Raw genomic sequence first — 19102 nt, forward strand, 5'->3', positions numbered from 1 at the left:
CTTGATATAAACTACCTTACTTGGAACAATGAATCTGTTCTTAAATAGGTCAACATAGTGAGACTTTCTTATTCATGTAAAGAAGAAGCTGATTATGTGTATAGTCAAGGGATGCCATCACCCTCTCAAGGGTAACAAATGAAATATAAAGGACGTTACAATGAGGACATCATCACAAACCAAAATCAGGAACATTAATCAGAGAAATTTTACCAAATGTCTCATTTAAACATTTGGAATGGAATAGACAGCCAATCCTCTTCTTTACAGAGCATGGCCCCTCTAAAGCATATCTAAAGCGATTCTGCCTGGCAACTGACAATACATGTGCCTGTGGAGGAGTAGGAACAGTGTGGCATTATGCAATAGAATGTCCGCTTACCACATCCTACCACTTTAAACAACCAAAGCTAGAATTCCTCATAGCTTGGATGAGATCCATCCATAAGAATTCAAATTTGAAACAGAAGGCAACGAACCTCATTAATTTTCTAGAAGAATACGAGGAAATCCTGAAATAATTTTCATGATAAAATGACAAATTATGGAAAGTTGAGCAACAACCACAACTAAACTTGGCCAATTAGCTCTGGATACTTTTTAATCAAATGCCCTAACAAATAGAACAATCGTTTTTTTTCTTAGTATTTCTTCTTATTTTCTACTCTTTTTTGTTTCTACTTGCTATTTTTCCTCTCTTTTTTTCTATCTGTCTCGTCTTCCAACCTTAACCATTAACCGATAAATGCTCTTTAAGGGGCGTAGGCGCGGAGTTAAATGTTGGTGTGTGTGTGTGAGGACGAGAACAACTGAGAAACAGTTATGTATTGGTGCGCAAAATAAAAAAGGCGATTCAAAATTCTTCTTTTTTATTCCCCATTTAAATATAGTTTAATCTTAAATTAATCATTTCACACATTTTGAATAACTTTACCCTATACATATCTGTAGATGGTAATTCCACTGTAAAGGGATAGTTAAAAAATCAATTATAATTTTAAAAAGTTTATTTTTTTACAAAAAAAAATATATTGTTTACTTTTTCCGTTGAATGTATTATTATTGTATTCCCGTTTGAAGATAAGAAAGAAAGAACTGTTTTAGTCCCAGAAAATTGATTCCTAGAAACAAAAACGAATTTGCGAGTTGAAGGGAACAGTTTTTCAACAGTATGCTTCACTGCGTTATAGCTCTAAGGGAAACCTATTTTCCAGGTTATCGATAGTTCGAAAACTTAGTAATCTTCAATACTCAGAATACGGCGATCTAATCGCCATTTTCTTCTCCATTGATCTTCATTTGGTATTAATACATTTTAGGTACAGACGTAGAGAGGGCAGTAAAGGAGAAATTAAGTAAGTGTTGAAAGAATTAAGAAAATATTGTGGTGACCAGGATAGGAATTGATCCCTTACGTTTGACCTCTCCTATGATGGACAGCTTAGTCCTCTCAGCTAAAGCATGCGCCTAGTTTAAAGGTACAGATATCACAAGTTGTTTTGACCATTTAACAACATTTCTTTACGTTGGCAGGCAACCCGCCGTTCATCCGATCCTGATCTTGACAACTTAGCCCAATTGGCTAAAGTATGTACTCAGCTTCAATGAACTAAGTGGCTCAATGAAGTATAATGACTTTAATGAGATAATGTGACTTTAAAATATAATTTTTGACAAAGGAATTCATCAATTTCCTACGTTACGTGTGTGGAGTTACCCCATCCCTTTTGCGGATTGATCAAAAACGTTAATACTAAAAAGTAGCAATAATTTAGCAAAAAAATTGTCATAAGACTTATAATAAATTTCTCCAAAACAATAACCCATGATGCAGATTAATAATTTTTCTTAAAACAACCGTTAATATAAATGAGAGGCCAGAGGATAATAAATGTTATTATAATAAATTTAGTAAATGATATTAACAAATAGTTTGTTTGTGTGTTCGTTACTTTTTAAACTTAGTTTGCAACAAACTGTCGCTTCGCTCAAAAAGACAACAAACATCTTAAAGAAATGTCAGTTAAGTGGTAGTTCAAAAAATCCAGAAAACAAACCACTGCTAATTTCCTTCAGTGGATATCAGAGCTCATTTAAATAAGCTCATTTGAGGTAGCCATGGAATGAGGTTTAGAAAAGTATCACAAGATGCATTTTGCTTCATTCAATGCCATGTGCTAGAAGATTTAGAGATTGAGATTCGATACAGCAATCTGTGATAAATTAAAGGGTACACACGGAAACAAAGTTTATTATCTATTGTAACTATCTTAGAATGCAGCTAATTGTAATATTATGTAAGACATTAGATTTAAATTATTTAAGTATAAAAAAGAAATATGAAATTAGTAACTAACTGCTTAATTATAGACCCTTTAAAAATAAATTGCTTGTGAGGTTGTTTTGATGTTGAAATGTGTAAAAAAATACACTTATGGTAGAAAATGAGGTTATGTTTTGCACCAAAAATAACCTTAGCCATAAACCTCATATATAGATCAGCAATATTTTTAGTTGAAATCAGATGAAATCATTCACTTCTCAAACGTACTTATTTTCTTGAGGAGCAGAAAAAGTAACAAGTATACCGCAAAACAACATCTCTAAGTTAGTTGCTTCGAGGTAGATTTTTATTAACCTCAAAATAACCTCCAGTGTTAATAAGAGAACGTCATATACCTTGGGAGGTAGATTAATTAAAGCTGTTTTTGAGGTCAACTTCAAATAAACCTTGAATCAACCTTAACACTTCATAACAACCTTAAGTAAAACTTAATAACACCTTACACTTTAAGGGAATATGATTATTTTAAAATTGTATTTAATCTCAATTTTGCGCATGGAACAAAAACGTTAAAACTAAAAATGAAAATAATTTAGCAAAAAAATTACAAATTTGTTCAAAACAATGACGCGTATTCACTTGATTTCATAATTTTCCTTATAAAAAGACATTAAGATAAATGAGAGGACTAAAGATATAATCTATGTTATTAAAATAAATGTAATTAATAGTGTTAGCAAACAGTATGTTTGTGTATTCGCAACTTCTTTAACTTAGTTCGTAGTTAGTAACAAACTGTCACTTCTTCAAAGCAGTCAACAAACATCTTAAAGGAATATCAGTTAAGTGGCAGTTCGCAATCCAGAAAACAACCACGGCTAATTTCCTTCAATGGATAGCAGAGCTCAATTATTGAGTAAATAAGCTCATTTGCCGGAGGCACTCAGCCATGGAATAGGGTTTAGAAAGGTATCACTAGCTGCATTTTGCGCTTCATTCAATGCCATGTGCTAGAAGATTGAGAGATTGAGATTCCATACAGCAATCTGTGATAAATTAAAGGGTATACACGAGAACGAAGTTTATTCTTCATTGTAATTATTTTAGAATGCAGTTAACTGTAATATGGTATAAGACATTAGATTTAAATTATTTAAGTATTAAAAAGTAATCTAAAGTCATTGCTCACTTTCAGGTATAATTCTTTTAAAATTGTATTTAAATCGAAATTTAGAATATATTATATTCTTTTTTTTAATTTAATTTAATTCAAAATTAATTGACTTTTAAGGAAAGATATTTTTCAGTAAATACAACAAATATTCATATTCAGTCTTACAGTCGGACATAATATGAAGGAAATATGAAAATATAACTATTTTGAAGTATATTTTTTTTAAGTTGGGGCGCTGTTTTTTTTGTTAATAATAAACAAACCATTGTCTAAAAAATAAAAATAAAATATTGTAATTTTAAATTTAACTGTAATTCGTCAACTGCAAGTTTTTCAAATGGTTGTTATTTTAAATGAAAAATGAATTATTGAGCTGCTATAACTAATATAAGAGATTTCAACGATGAGATCAATAGTTAATTTAAAGAGAAAGAAAAAAGAAAAATAAATTCCAAAATAAAAATAAATATATTTATAAAACTATGCATTTTTTTAGTGTAGCATACGATATTTGCAGTAAGTTTTATAAATGACTATTTTATTTTTAATTAATTTGTGGTTCTGCATTGAATATTAAGGTCATTGGAAAATTAGCTACTTCAGTTAAGAGTGTTTGGTAGATCCAAAATGTAACTCTATATAACTATACTATGTATCAGAATTTTAAACTTTAAAAAAACTGAATTCTTTACTGATATGAAATTATACTTACCTCATATACTAAATAATTATTCCTTTTTTGACGCAAACGATCTTATTAAAATAAGTAAATTGCAAAAGTTCTAGTTAAGAGTTTCGTTTTAAAAAAATGAAAACAAGTTTACGTTTCAAAAATCAGTTACATTTTCTTTCTTTCGTACATAGGAAAGCGACATGGAACTTTTTAACTGATACTAAGAACATGTATTTACAATAAGAAAAAAAAACATATTCAATGACTAATTTTAATTGTTAAAAGAAACATTACAGCTAAATGGTAGGTACAAATTAAGTTGCTTGTAAATAAAAACTTTTTTCCCTACACTATGCATAATAGAACAGAGAAAATATAAAATGAATTAACATCTATATAATTTTCTATATTGCTTAATTAACATAAAATATGGAATTAACTAACTTGTGTAACCAGAACTTAGTTTCAAATTCTATTCAATTTTTTATGAAGTTAAAACCCCTCTATTTTTCACAAAATAGAGATGTTTCAGATATTTTTTAATTGAGTTCAAAATATATCTGTTCATGTGAGTATTATGAAATGGGAAAAGAATTCAAAATTGATTTTATTTTTGTTCTCAAATATGGGTCAAACATTATTTGACTGTTCTAATAAATAGATGCGGTGACTGTCTTCAGTGCTATTTTAGTTATTACAGTGTTATTTTACATATTAAACCGGTTGGGGGGGGTGTCAAGCAGTAATTACTCAAACGATCATTGATTACTCAGAAAATAATCAGGCTTGACGATTATAATGCTGGAAAGAATGAATGAAGCAATCGTCCTTAATTTATTGACGGCTTAAACATAGAAAACTAATTAATGTTTAAAGTGACTGTGCGCAAGTAACTTGGATATCTTAAAAACTTTAATACGTGAAACTAGTACACGGTAAAAAACGGATGATCTTATTTCATGAAACTTTCCTTGTTTTTAACGAAACCATTTCCAAGTATATGCTGCTTGCAAAAAGTTTGTCAAAACAAAATAATAATCGTCACTTCTTCAAGGAAACAAATTAGTCAAAATTAAAAAGATATTTCGTCATTCCATTCTTCGAAGGAAAAAAAACACTCTGGACCATATTTAACTTTTTTAATAACCACTTCATCGTCGACAAAAGAAGGACACAAAGAATAGCTACGTAAGTCGAACTCGGCATCTTCTTGGCTCAAAACCAAATCTTTGACCACCATACATGCCGGTCGGCTTGTTTGGTCACTTTATTTTCGATGGTCCAGTCTTCATTCCAGTTAACAATCTCCCACAATGCACTGCGATGATGTTACGAGGTGAGGAAGCATTTTCGTCATATATAGGAGAGTTCGCATTTTGTCACAAATTACGTGATTTTAGGACAAAATGATTCTCAAAATTAACAAAATACAGCTCAAAAATTACGGAATCATGAAAAGTGCGAGCTTTATTTCTGAGAATGTAGTGATAGGTGATAAGTTTCACATATCATTTCCATTTGAGTCTCATATAATGAATACTGAAGGGATATTCTTGAGAAGTTTCATAACTTAGTTATATTATAATTGTTGTTTTGGGCAAAATGGTATTATTATGCTCCCCACTCACTAATTGTAGCAGAATGTAAAAACGAATAGTATGCCATAATGATTCAAGAAGCCAGGAAGATCAATCAGATTCAATGCGCTTTAAAAGAAAGAGCGTTGGAAACCGTTATAAAATACTCAGATTAATGAAAAATCTCAATATCTGCAAGCAGAAGACTGGTTTTTGGGAATTTCCTCGACAAAAAAATTTAAAAGCGATTCATAGTTTTGTCTACTTTGCCAGAAAAAGTGCCTTGAACCAAAGTAGTTTAGCAAAACGTTTTAAATGCCTTGTGATTTTTAATACAAACCTATACATTTTCTCTTTCTTTACTTATTATTTCTGCCCATGATTATGCTTATTAAAATCTTATAACAATATTATTAACAATTTAACTAGTGCATAAAGTTAATATATTTTGAAAAATAATAGAAAATATTTTTTTAGCAATTCCCAACGTTTTTTTTATTATTCTCAATTATAATTAGTTCCAATTTACCAAAAATAACTTTAGAAATAGTTTTATTTTGAAAATATCTTGTAAGCAGAGGTACTTTAGTTGTCTAGGTAACTTTACCCGCCAGGTTTTAAATTTTTATAGAAAGAATAACCAATGAAAATTGTTCGAACCCTATAAATGAACACTATAATTAGTAAGCTAAACCTAATTTTCATCTCTCTAGCTTAAATAAAAATTTAGAGTTTTAAAACAAATAAAGTAAACCTGGTTTCCGGAATTATCGCGTTTTTTATGCTTTTATATTCTACTTGATATTAATTTTTATGTATAAAAACTAAACAATAGAAGGTACATTTTCTTTTAACATTTGCCTCACGTTATATCAAATTTGACTCACACTTTAAAACTGAAAATTACTCTTTAAGATAAAATGAATATTAGTTTTTTAATTGCATAATTAAGCAACACGATTGGAGTGAATGAATATTTAAAAAAATATCTAATTTGCTCAAACAGCAAATAATTACATTTGGAAACTATTCAACACAGTAATAGTTAAACAGTTTTTAAACTTAAGTTCAAAATTATTTGATATTTACATTAGTATTGTTACACATAATACATTTTTCGTTAAAAGTAGCTTCTTGTTAGAATGTGTTCAAAGGTTACTCACTACCTAAAGAAATTCATTGTGTATTGTCAATAATGGTGTAAGGCCCTTCCATGCTCAAGAAGAAAATCGATATTTAATTAAAATTGCGAACACTAAGTAAACTGTTTATCGCTGAAGAAATAAAATTAGGCAGTCACCTGTTGCTGGGCTTTTCGTAAGTTCTGGAGTATTTTCTTCAGAATCTTTATTGGAATTTTTTACTGAACCCAAACTCTGATGCCTTGGGAAAACTTCAACCTCTGAAATCATAAAAAATAGCATTTTTTAGTATTGAAACTTTATTTAATTTACTTTTTGGATTTAAATATTCTAACATTTTAAAATTCCTTTGATATTTGTAATTTTATAATGTTAAAATTAGGTATATATGCATGAATAAAGAAAAATAAAATATTTGTTATTTTTTTAAGTAAATAATTTAGGAAGTTGAAATATTTCTAGCATCAAAGTTTGAGTTGGTTTTAAAATGAAAGAACTGATGAAAAAAATATCAAGTAACACATATCAGCAGATTTATATTTTTAAACTAATGAAAACTGCTGATTGATCAAGACAAAATTTTGATAAAATACATATGGTAAATTTAATATTAGGCAGTATTTAATTATAGTTAGTAATATCGAGCGTTGATTGCGTCAGTTTGTTAAACTGCGATTTTAAATACATGAATCATATTGAAATCAAAATTTCATACTTCAATCCAGTTCAAAATTTCATAAATGAAGCAATATTTTTGCATAGCAAATTTTATCATCTTCTCAGCAAATTCTTTATTTTTATTTTAATACGCAGTTTAACTTCATACTGAATATTAAAACCATAGATAAAACATAAAAATATTTTTAAAAAAATTAAGTTGTATATGCTGCCATTTTTTTTATTCTAAACTTTTTTAACTGTTATGAACTCAAACTGTCACGACAAAGATGGAATATTTTTTTCAACAAATAAAAAACAAAAAAAATTAATAGCTTTTAATGTTAACTCAATTTAGTTATTTTCTAATTATTATTAAGGAGTTAATTTATGAGTAATGATTTATTGAGTAATTATTCAGCAATGATTATGAATGACTTAATGATTGATGACCAATTTAGTGAGTATTGTTTCATTGAGGTTCTAATTAGCTTGATTGTTTCAATTATTGGTACCAGTATTACCAAAATTTCACTTTATTTTCCATCCCTAATTTTTATAATTCTAAACTTTTTATTAGTGCCTAATTTTTTACTAAAGCAATCATTGTTTTGCATATTTTCCGTAAATCATACTGCATTTCCATTCTTCTTTTTAATTTTTTTATAACAAAAGAAGCGTTTTTGATGCCTCGATAACCTCATTTTTACATTCCTAGTTCATATTTACTTTTTTTATTAGAAGCCAGGCCTCCTGCTTGCTATTACTTGACAAAAATTAATACTATTGCTTAAGTAGCTCACTGTAAAAATTCCGTATCAAATAACGGTATAAAGTACTGGCATTTTGGGTGCATCATTCTGAAATTTCTTTTTACTGTAAACTCTATTTTCACTGTAAAATATTTTAAAAGTATTATTTATTTGATTAGAGTGATTCAGCGATTTTGTGTTAATTAATACCGTAAAAATTATGGTAAATCAGATTTTTTATTCTATTACAAGTTCCGGTAAAATTGGATTTTACGGTAAAAATATCCAGCACCCTGAGTGCTGGTATTCTATACTGTAATTCTATTTAGGAATTCATACGGGTGTTGCTTTCACGTCGCTTCTCTCAGTCATTTCATTTGTCTGAAATTTGGAAAGACATATGCATGTTTCAAAATTTGAAAACAAAAATCAGAATTAAAAGAATTTGTATTTTTGAAAACAAATTATTTTAATTGTTTATTCAATAATTCATGATTTTAAATTTTCCCTAATGTCAAATAATGAAGTAATAAATTTAAGCTTAAAATGAAACAGAACTTTTTAAACTAGATAAATGAAAAAACGTAAACATTGAATTCAAAAAGAGCAAAAAAATACTTTTAGTCGTAAAAGTACGCTGCAAAAAATCATAATTTTACTGTCATTATTTTTTGCCTTCATATCGACAAATTCGGAAAAAAACGCACCATAAACAATTTGATAATTTTGCAACTGTTTCGAATTTATTTTACAACTCAGAGATTGAAGTACCTGAACTTTTTAGCTGATTCCCAAAATCCGTAAAAACTAATCGACATAATATTCATTTTTAAAGGTACGAATATGTGGCTGAAATAGAACATAATTCTTAAGGTAATAGCTTTCGATTATTTAAAATAAGCGGATAAAAAAAAATCAACTTTGACTTAGAGTAACACAAATGCTAATGACTTACATCAATAATATTTTAATGTTCGAATTTTGAAAACATTTTTATTAAAATGAACATTATTCTTTATTTTTTTAGATAACTTTTTAGTCATGAGAGAGAGAAATTTCTGAAGTAAAGGTGGCAACATTATTTAAATATAGGGTAATATTCAAAACTCTGTTGAGGAATCAACATTATTGCTAATTGCAATAAAGTATTTTGTGGGATCTGTTTATGATTCTAATCAGAATTTTATGCTTAAAAATCATGCTTATAATAGTTTTTACATCCATCTAAATTGAATGAAGCTGTTACTGTAATATAAATAATATTGAAGCTTTCTAATTGATAACATCTTTTCTATGACGTTTGGATATTGAAACAGTATATTATGCGTCCTGTTTTCAGTAATTTATCCAATAAATATTTAAATCCAATAAACGTGACCTTAAGCGGTAATACAATAAAACTTTGTCTTTTGATTAAAAATTTTAAAACAATGTTATTATTCTTTTATATTAAAAGAATTATAAGTGATGCAGTTCACCGCCGTTCTTTCGGTTAGTTAACTTTACGTTACATTTATCTTTGCAAACCACGATATTCTTAAGAAATAAAACCAGTTTTAACCATAAAATCCAGCTTTACAGTAAAATATTATACTGTAATTTTTCAGTAATATTTATTTAATTAGAGTGAATCAGTGATTTTACGGTAACTATTATTGTAAACTGCAGTATATAAGATTTCTTGGTCCTTAACATATTTCGCTAAAAGCAGATTTTATGGTAAAATGTATTAAGTGCCGGTACTTTTACTGTAATTTGATTCGAAATTTTTTACAGTATTGAAAAGCTGAAATAAAAGACTTTAACATTCGATAATTAGTTTTCAAATTAATTGTTAAACTTGTAGTCAAAAATACCATGTAGGCCCCTTTGCAGGCTGCGAAAATGAAATAGCAAGGTGGAAATTTAATATGCTGAGAAGGCAATCTTCATTTCTGAACTGAACTTGTATTTTTTTTTCTTTAGAAATTTGAAGATGTACTGTATAGAAACGCAGTATATACAGTATAGAAACGTTGAAATAAAAGACTTTAACATTCAATAATTAGTTTTCAAATAAATTGTTAAACTTGTAGTCAAAAATACCACGTAGGCCTCTTTGCCGGCTGTAAAAGTGAAATAACACGGTGGAAATTTAATATGCTGAAAAGGCAATTTTCCTTTCTGAACTTAACTTGTATTTTTTTTTCGTTAGAAATTCGAAACTGCTGGATATTCACGAGATTTAATTGCCCATTGTAATCCATTGATATAAATTTATTTTTTCGTCCAATGACCGGAACAGTTTTTGCCTAGTCACTAACATAATCAAGCGGCAATGTATTTTAGAGTGATTATATTAAAAAAAGGATTTTATTAAAAGAAGATATTTTTTAGATTATATTAAAAGAAAATTATTATTATGGATCGTTTCCCTTTTTCTAATAATTTACATATTTACAACTACAGCAGAAAACTCAGTTAATAGCTTTTTTTGAATCTTAATAATAGAAAATAACCTCTGTTGATCGAATCGGAGCTAAAAGTCATTCCGAACCAAAAAATAATTTACTTACATCTTGGCATAACTGTGCATACAACTTAAAAATATAATTAGTTAAGTTGTTTGCAAAACTATGAAGTTTGTGAGAAATTTGTACGAAATAATGCAATTTATTTATTTACTTAGCTGATTTGTTTTATTTTTTTCGCAGAGCAGCTACTTCCTCATAAGTTTGGCTTCAGTAAGTTTAATTTCCGTTGGAAGGTAGTTTAGCCCTTTGATGCACTTAAAATGCATTTAAATTTCAGGAAACTCAAACAATTACTTTAAAAAATAAACGGAAATAATTTTGCCAAAATAAATGAGTTTTCTAAAATCATACAATAAAATAGCACATTCTTTTAATCATTTTTTGCTAAGACAATAATGGCTTTAAGCGAACTTTCACTGCTCCCATAAAGCGGAAATAAAGAAGAAAATTGCACGGGGAACTTAACACAAAAGTCTTTTCGTTTGTGGATAAGTATTGATAGAAATCTTTATTGGCATACACAATTAAACGACAAAAAAGACATTCAAAAATGTCCATCAGATTCAAAAAGTTGATTTCACTATTTAGGAGTCATAATTTTAAGAAATAATAAATTAAAAGAAAAGATGAGATCTTAATAAAGTATACACGAAAATTATTGAAGCGTATACGACATAATCAACTGCCACTCTAATAACAAAAAATATCAAGTGAAACTAATTTTTCAAACATTGCATTCAGGAAGAATTCTTAAAAATTATAAACACTGCCTCTGCTGTATTGGATATTTAACTTTATATTACAATTTCGTCGCTAAAAAAAGCACCTTTTTAAATTTTAGAAATTACAATTTAGAGAATTTGTAGTAAGTACGATGGAATACAAAATTATATACATTGATACGTAAGTACGATGCGATACGAGAAGTTACATACGATACGATACGTTAAGATACGATATGATAAGTACATACGAAATAACCAACTACCACCCGAATTAAAAAAAAAAGTGTGGAAACTATAAAACTTAGGTACTTTGAAGGATGTACAAGGAGTATGATAGAATAAAAAAAGTATATACGACATCAAGTAAGTACGATAACATATGATACTATACGTTTATACAACGTAATCAATTACCTAATTAAAAAGAAGGAACGATAAATTCACGCATTCTGTATTAAGTTTATTTTTTTTGCAGTTGATAATGACTCATATATAAGTAATGGTTGATTTTGTCACGATTAACATGCTTGCAAAATTGTTCTGAAATAAATTTATAAGATGATTATTACAGAAATAAAATGATTTTTTATTGACTTTTAAAAAGAAAAATCAATGATGATTGAGAAGCAACCACAGGAAGCAAAACCACAGAAAGCAAAAAAATTATATATAACATACGTTATACATTAAGTTTAAAATATAGCATTCTTTTAGGGGAAATGTTTCTTAAATTTAATATTTTTGTATTATATTTAATATTTCTTATGAAAATATTGCTTCTATCTATTAGCCGAAATTTCTCTGAAAAAGAGCAGCAATTTTGCAAAACTGGCTAAATTCTTGTCTAGTTTTGCAAAATGAAAAACTGAATATTTACAGTAAAAAAGCAATTTTGTAATTTTAATTTCAATTGCCACGTTAACTGTTATTTACTGTTAAAAAATTATAAGAGATTAAATGTCATGAATGAAAATGATTATTATATATTTAATTATATGATTTAGATTCATTTTTCAATTAATCTCTAATAATCTTAAGTGTACAAATGACTCTGCAGAGCTGAGTTAGATTGTTGGAATATTGTGGGTAAGACAATATTATGGCTTACATTATAAAAAAGGCAAATCTTATAAACATATCACTTTATAGATAGTTAATTTTTATACTAGATTAATTATTTCAGTATTTCAGCAATTTACACTTCTTACAGACATTATTTATTAAGTTTAACTATTCATTGTACAAAACAATGGAGAGATAACTATTGCTTTATCAAGTTTTAGTTTATTATTCTTCAAATTGTTGAACGAAATTTAATTATTTTTGTAACAGTTGTAAAACGTGTCATTGCAAAATCTACACTGTTACTGCCTTTCAGTTCTCATTTAATATTGATTTGTTGATTTATTTGAAGAAATAAAAATACGACTTAATTATACTTAACTATATAAAATAATGTCGACTTAATTATATAAAATTTGACTTAATTATATAAAATAATATTTTTCTTAAAATAAATGTTAAAAACACTTCTAATATATTATATAGTAATGTGAACAGTATTTTAACATAATCCAATTATAGTTCAATTGTAATGAAAATTTACAATTTGAAAGGCTTTAATTTATAAGGCTTCAGCATTAGTGAACATAAAAATTGTTAAGTTCTTTATTTTAGATTATTATTATTTAGATTACTATTTTAGATTATTTTAGATTATTAGACTTTATTTTTAGATTTAATTAGTTATATTTTGAATTTTTATAAATAATAACAATATATTAAATACTTAATTTCATGGCTTATCAGCATGTGTCACGTATTTAGTGTAAATAAAAAAAACTTAAAAAAGATTATTAAAAAAGTACACATAAAATAATTAAAAATGAAGATATGAAAATAAAAATGGTATAACTCAAAATGAAGATGAACAATGGACGTTTACTGAAAAAATACATGATTAAAAGTAATAACATTTTTGCTCTAATCAATTTGAACCAGTATCATGTGCCTTTATTTTTTCTACATAATAGACGAATTCAAAGTTGTTTCGTAAAAAAAAATGTACTTTTAATAATTACAGAAAAGAAAGAATTGTTTCAGTTGGAGATTTTATTTAACAAAATAGGACAAAAAATTTTATTGAAACTTTAAAAAAGCCGCATTAGAGTAGACTATTTCTTAGAATATTATCTCAAATTAGAATATTATCCCCTATTTAATACCTATTTAAAAATATACAAGATTAAATAAATAATCCCAAAAAACTGAAGAGGTAAGATATCACTAATTAAAAACTTCATTCGCTTCAAAAATATAAAAATAGCAATTAATAGGTGACATGTTTCCAGCTCTTCAAAACTAGGCTCCCATTTTCAAGACTAGACAGAAGTGAATGAGAAGAAACAAAAGTGATTTGAAATAAAAAGCATGAAGTTGATAACGAAAGATGGCAAAATAATGTGAGAAACAAGACTAGAAAAACAGTGACCAAAAGAGAAAAAAGAATAAATATAGAACAAGAAAAATCACAGTGGACGAAAGAGGCAAATCAGGGTAAAATGCATTTCCACGCGCTATGGAGAAGAGTTGAAGAACTAATGTCATTAGCAAAGGAATCAACAGTCATATGTATAAAACAGGATTCCAGGAATAGGTTGATGTGACTGGGGTGGAAATAATTTTGACGTTGTCGAAATTGAATTTATGCCCAAGATTCCAAAAATGAGCAGCAATTAGTGATATCTTGAATTCTTGATAACAGACATATTGCTTTGTTTCTCACCTTTATTTTTCTATTGGCAGCTTTACTCTTTTTTATTTAAAAGTACTTTTGTTTCTCATTCACATCTGACAAGTCTTGAAAATGGTTGATATTTTCTTTGAAGCTCTTAAAACATGTCAATTGTTTGTTGTTATTTATATAATTTCGAAACAAGTGAATTTTTTAATCAGGTAATATACTATATTTACTAGTACTTTTTAAAATGAGGATTATTAACTATTTCACAAATTTATTAAACATTTCCACATTTATTCATGATTTCCTTTCTATAGCTGATTTTCAAAACAATTAGTTTTGTTAAAAAATGCAGCGTTAATATTTCGTCAAAGCAATTAATAGACTCCTTTTGAGAATTTATTTAAAATAATATGAAATTCAACTCAAATTGAAATTTAAATAAAGCCAGATTAAAGCATACTAATTTCCATAAGTTTTAATGAAATACATAAAAGATAAAATGATATAACGCAACATTAAAATCAATACGTCACCAGCTAACTAAAATTATTACTAAAGACTCATTACAAAGAATGCTTCTAAATTGTTTTACAAATTAGTTCTTTAGAAATTTTGCAGTGGGTACTTAATCTTTAATGTTTATTTGAGTGTGAAACGAAAAGTTGAGCCCAAATTGTAACCCTTCCCTTTATGCTCCTATGAATTGTAAAGGTGCTATTAGCTCAGGTGTAATAAAACTTGCATCTGATTAAATACGAGGATTATAGATTTGAAGAATGGCAACGATTTAAGGTTTAAAAGGCGCTACAGTAACACATTTATCAAATGGATGTTCAAGAAGATTCTGGCGAAATATTTTCTTGATTCTTAAATTATTTATCGATACTAAATACTCTCTTTCGTAATGCTTTTGCAAGTTTTAATCAAACAAAATATAATAGTTTTTCAGACCCAACTACTAATAGTTTGAAAGAAAATTTTCAATATTAATATAATTAAATATATTTATATTAATAAAAATTCATTACTATAATTAACATTCATATTATAATTAAATATCCATATATTTAAAATTCATATAATCATTAAATTTATAATATTCATATAGAAACAATTCAAAGTATGAATTTTACTGTATTTGAATTTTTTATAAATTAATATTTTTACTACTCATTTTTTTTAAATGTTTAAACTTAGGATAACAAGCAAATATTTTACAGTCGGTAAAGTGATTTTAGCCTCTAAATTATCACATTTTAACAATTTTTTATGTGAATATAACTAAAATACAAAGGATTCCCTAAATAAAAAAACTATTGTTTAAAATTAAATTAATTGCCGATTTAAATACCAATTATTGTTTAAACGAGCATAAGTAAAACTTGCCTTCAGTGCTCTGCCTTCTTATAGCTGCTGTATCTTTAGTTGGCTCACTGGTTGGAGGCGGTATTTCTGGAATTAAAGCAATGATGATTATTTCTATTTTTAAATTATATAAATTTTTGTTTTACCACTTTAATACTTTTTTTGTTTGAAATAAACAGAACAATATTTTCAAAATATATTTGATTCTATTAGCAGTACTCCAAGCAAAACTCCTTGTGAAGCTATTAAAAATGTAATTGTTTATATCCTAAGATATGACATAATTTTGCCTCCCTCAAAACATGTTAAACACTACTAGCGCTAGGGTTAGCATGTTTATACCAGATGTTTAGAAATAATTTATATTTTAATGTTACAAAATTCTTATTTAAAGTAATTTTATGTGAGTATAATAATATTTTCTAGGTTTTTAACACGATTTGTTTTTTCTTCCTATGATAAAAAGTAATCAAATTTTTTAAAAAATATTATAACTAATTTTTTTATTACGTTATTTTTCCTTAAAATTTTTAATAAATCTTGAACAAAAAAAAAAGAAAAAAAACTATTTTGGAAGGTTTTTTTCTCATTTTTTTTTCAGTTTTTACCCTGACTACACAGAACATGGATTAAGATAAAAAATAAAAAGCTATATAGTTTTTCTTTAAAAAAAATGGTATACATTTACTTCATATGTCGCTTACCTTTTAAGTAAAGGAGTTTTTTTTTTACATGGGGAATTTTCTTATGTAGAAAGTACCAAATAAAAATAAAAATATAAAAAAATATAAATAATAAGCATGTTCAAAAAAATAATGCTCGTTGTATATTTTATTCATTTAAAGTACTTTTTTTAAAATCTTGGTAACTTACACTGATAGAATTTTCATTCTAAAACCATAGTAAAACAACCGGCCGCAGCCGGTCTATCCAGTTAGCCGTAAAAGTTTGCATACATTTTTTACCTTTACGGTTTTGAAACTGTTTACAACTAGTGTGGTTAAAAACCATGAATATAAAACTAAACGGTTTTTTTACCATTTGCGACTAACATGGTTTCAAAACACTAAAAAAGAAATTTAACTTTATATCGAAGATAGTTTAGCAACTATATGGTGATGTCAGCTAAGGGTGAATGAGAGTATCGTATTCTAATAACTCAGGGTCATAAATTGGGGAGTATAGGACACTAGAAACTCTCTATGTGTCGATGGGAGTAGAGGAAATGTTGTGGTGTCAACGTTGGGATTTGAACCTCCCCCCCTTCTATCGGATTTGATATTGATAGATTAGCCCACTCGGCTATATACTCATATGTAAGGAACTAAGTGNAGTTAGCCTAATTAGAAAATATTCTAATGATTATAATATTAATATGATAATGCTGAAGTTTAAAGGCTGAAAGAAAGAACTCGGTACGTGTGAAACACTGCAAAAGATATGATGCAATAATATGATGGCGCGTTTTTTTCAATCTGCGGCGTAAAAATATATCGGAAGTAGTAACCCGGAAGTCTTGAAAGAGCAATTTTACCCCTAGCACCACCACCCTTAGCTTTACACGATCACCCATCCATAGGACACTAGAAACTCTCTATGTCTCGATGGGAGTAGAGGAAATGTTGTGGTGTCAACGTTGGGATTTGAACCTCCCCCCCTTCTATCGGATTTGATATTGATAGATTAGCCCACTCGGCTATATACTCATATGTAAGGAACTAAGTGGCTTCATTAAGTGGGCCTAATGGGTGCGATAAGATACTGGTTGTTTAACTGTATTGGATGACACCAGGTAATAAACGGCTTTTCTTACAATTAACAGTTTAATACAATCTATTTATGGGTACCTAACTGTTCAGTTAGAATATGGTAAAATAGCAAGTAAATAAAATGTTATTTAATCATTTTTTCTGAAAAATTTCTAATCTTGTAGATAGAAAAGTAAAACTGTAATTGTTCGTCATGTGATTTAACCCTATAATTTATCATTATCCATTTTTTTGTGAATACCAAAAGATAAAAATACAAATATAAAAATATTTATTAATAAAACAGAACGTTAAAGGAAAAATTGCTTATAGTATGGTTCATTTGTTTAAAATAAATTTAATTTTTTCCCAAAATCTTGGTGAAGGTCAAATTTAATTTATATTTTCTGTAAGAAATTGAAGTAATGCTTTAATACATGTGCCTTATAATATTTTATTATTTAAAACATCCACAACGAGTGTAAAAAGGAATAGCAATTGAAAAATATTTAAAATAAATCTCTAAACTTCTTAAAAAAAGTTAGTAAATGGACAATTGTCTGATTTTCTTAAGAAAATAAAGTTTATTTGTAAATGTTATTTGATTTAGCTAAAATCAATTATCAAATTCATTAATGCAAAACATGTAGACTTATTGAATATGCAAAACATGTTGACTATTGAAAAATAAAAATTACTGTTCAAGAAATGCTTTTTACCATATAGTCTAATAGAACCTTCCGTAGATCCCAATGAATTCTCAGCAAAACATTTATAGGTTCCAAAATCATGCGGTTGCAAATTTCGTATTGCCAATTTCATGTGTATTTTGTAATTCTTTTCCTTGATCGACGTTTCATATTTGGCATCATTTATAATCATGTCGCCACCGTCTTTAGCCCAATAATTTATCGACGCTGGATATGCTTCTGTATGGCAGTCAAGCGTAACGTCTTTTTCCAGTGGTGCCCCTACTAATTGGTTAGGAATCCACATCACGGGTGGAACTAAGAAAAAGAAAGATAATTAGAAATATATGTAACTGAACTATTCGACTGGAAGTAATTATTACCTCCAGAAATGCTAAAATAATGAACACAATCTTTTATTACATAAAAATAATGAAAAAAGATATTTTATAAGAGAATGAGAGAAAAAAAAATAGTCCCCATGAAAGGTAATTTACCCTATCTGGGCGAAGCAGACCGTAATAATGATAATTACAAGAAAACATAAAGACGCAGTGCTCTCTAAGAAAAAGTCAGAAAAAAAATCTTATCAATAAAGATGATAGGCATTGAATTTCTTTAATTACAGATTATTTTTTTTAAAAAAATCATCTATGCTCTTGAGTTTTCAACTACGACATATTAGTTAATGATAAGCTTTGTATTTCAGTTATGCAGACAAAAATAACCACATAGCGATGTCGGGTACACTCGTTCTCCTTAATTACTGCGCTAAGACAACGTATTATTTTAAAATATGTTTCATTAAAATACTTAGAAATGTGCAATTATGGACGCAAAATAAGTTATTTATTTAAATAATGCTTTTCAAAATAGCAATATCAGAAAAAAAAATTTTATCAACAGAGAAAAAAAATAATGGTCGAAGCTAAAAGAACCTAGTTATCTGTACCGTGTTTCTGCCTTTGGTAGTCATTTTGATAAAATTAAAATTTATATATGGTTTTAAAATTACATACGTAATAAAATTGTGTAGTTTTATCATGATACATTCCAGCGT

At 27.6% G+C, this 19102-nt stretch overlaps 1 protein-coding gene across 2 annotated transcripts in view; it reads right to left on the bottom strand.

Annotated features, from left to right (window-relative positions):
- The window catches only part of LOC107453725 (lachesin), a 257834-nt gene that overhangs the window by 15012 nt on the left and 223720 nt on the right, over positions 1–19102 (bottom strand). Inside the window, exons 8-10 of one of the 2 annotated variants that reach the window (XM_071183280.1) lie at positions 18073–18360; positions 15627–15692; positions 7009–7110 (exon numbers count right to left, since the gene is read on the bottom strand). In XM_071183280.1, the coding sequence (XP_071039381.1) occupies positions 7009–7110; positions 15627–15692; positions 18073–18360 (456 nt within the window). The remainder of the gene's footprint in view (positions 1–7008; positions 7111–15626; positions 15693–18072; positions 18361–19102) is intronic. The other variant, XM_043042726.2, reaches the window with a different exon arrangement.

This window comes from Parasteatoda tepidariorum, chromosome 7 (assembly GCF_043381705.1).
Source record: "Parasteatoda tepidariorum isolate YZ-2023 chromosome 7, CAS_Ptep_4.0, whole genome shotgun sequence".
In the NCBI taxonomy this organism is placed as follows: Eukaryota; Metazoa; Arthropoda; class Arachnida; order Araneae; family Theridiidae; genus Parasteatoda; species Parasteatoda tepidariorum.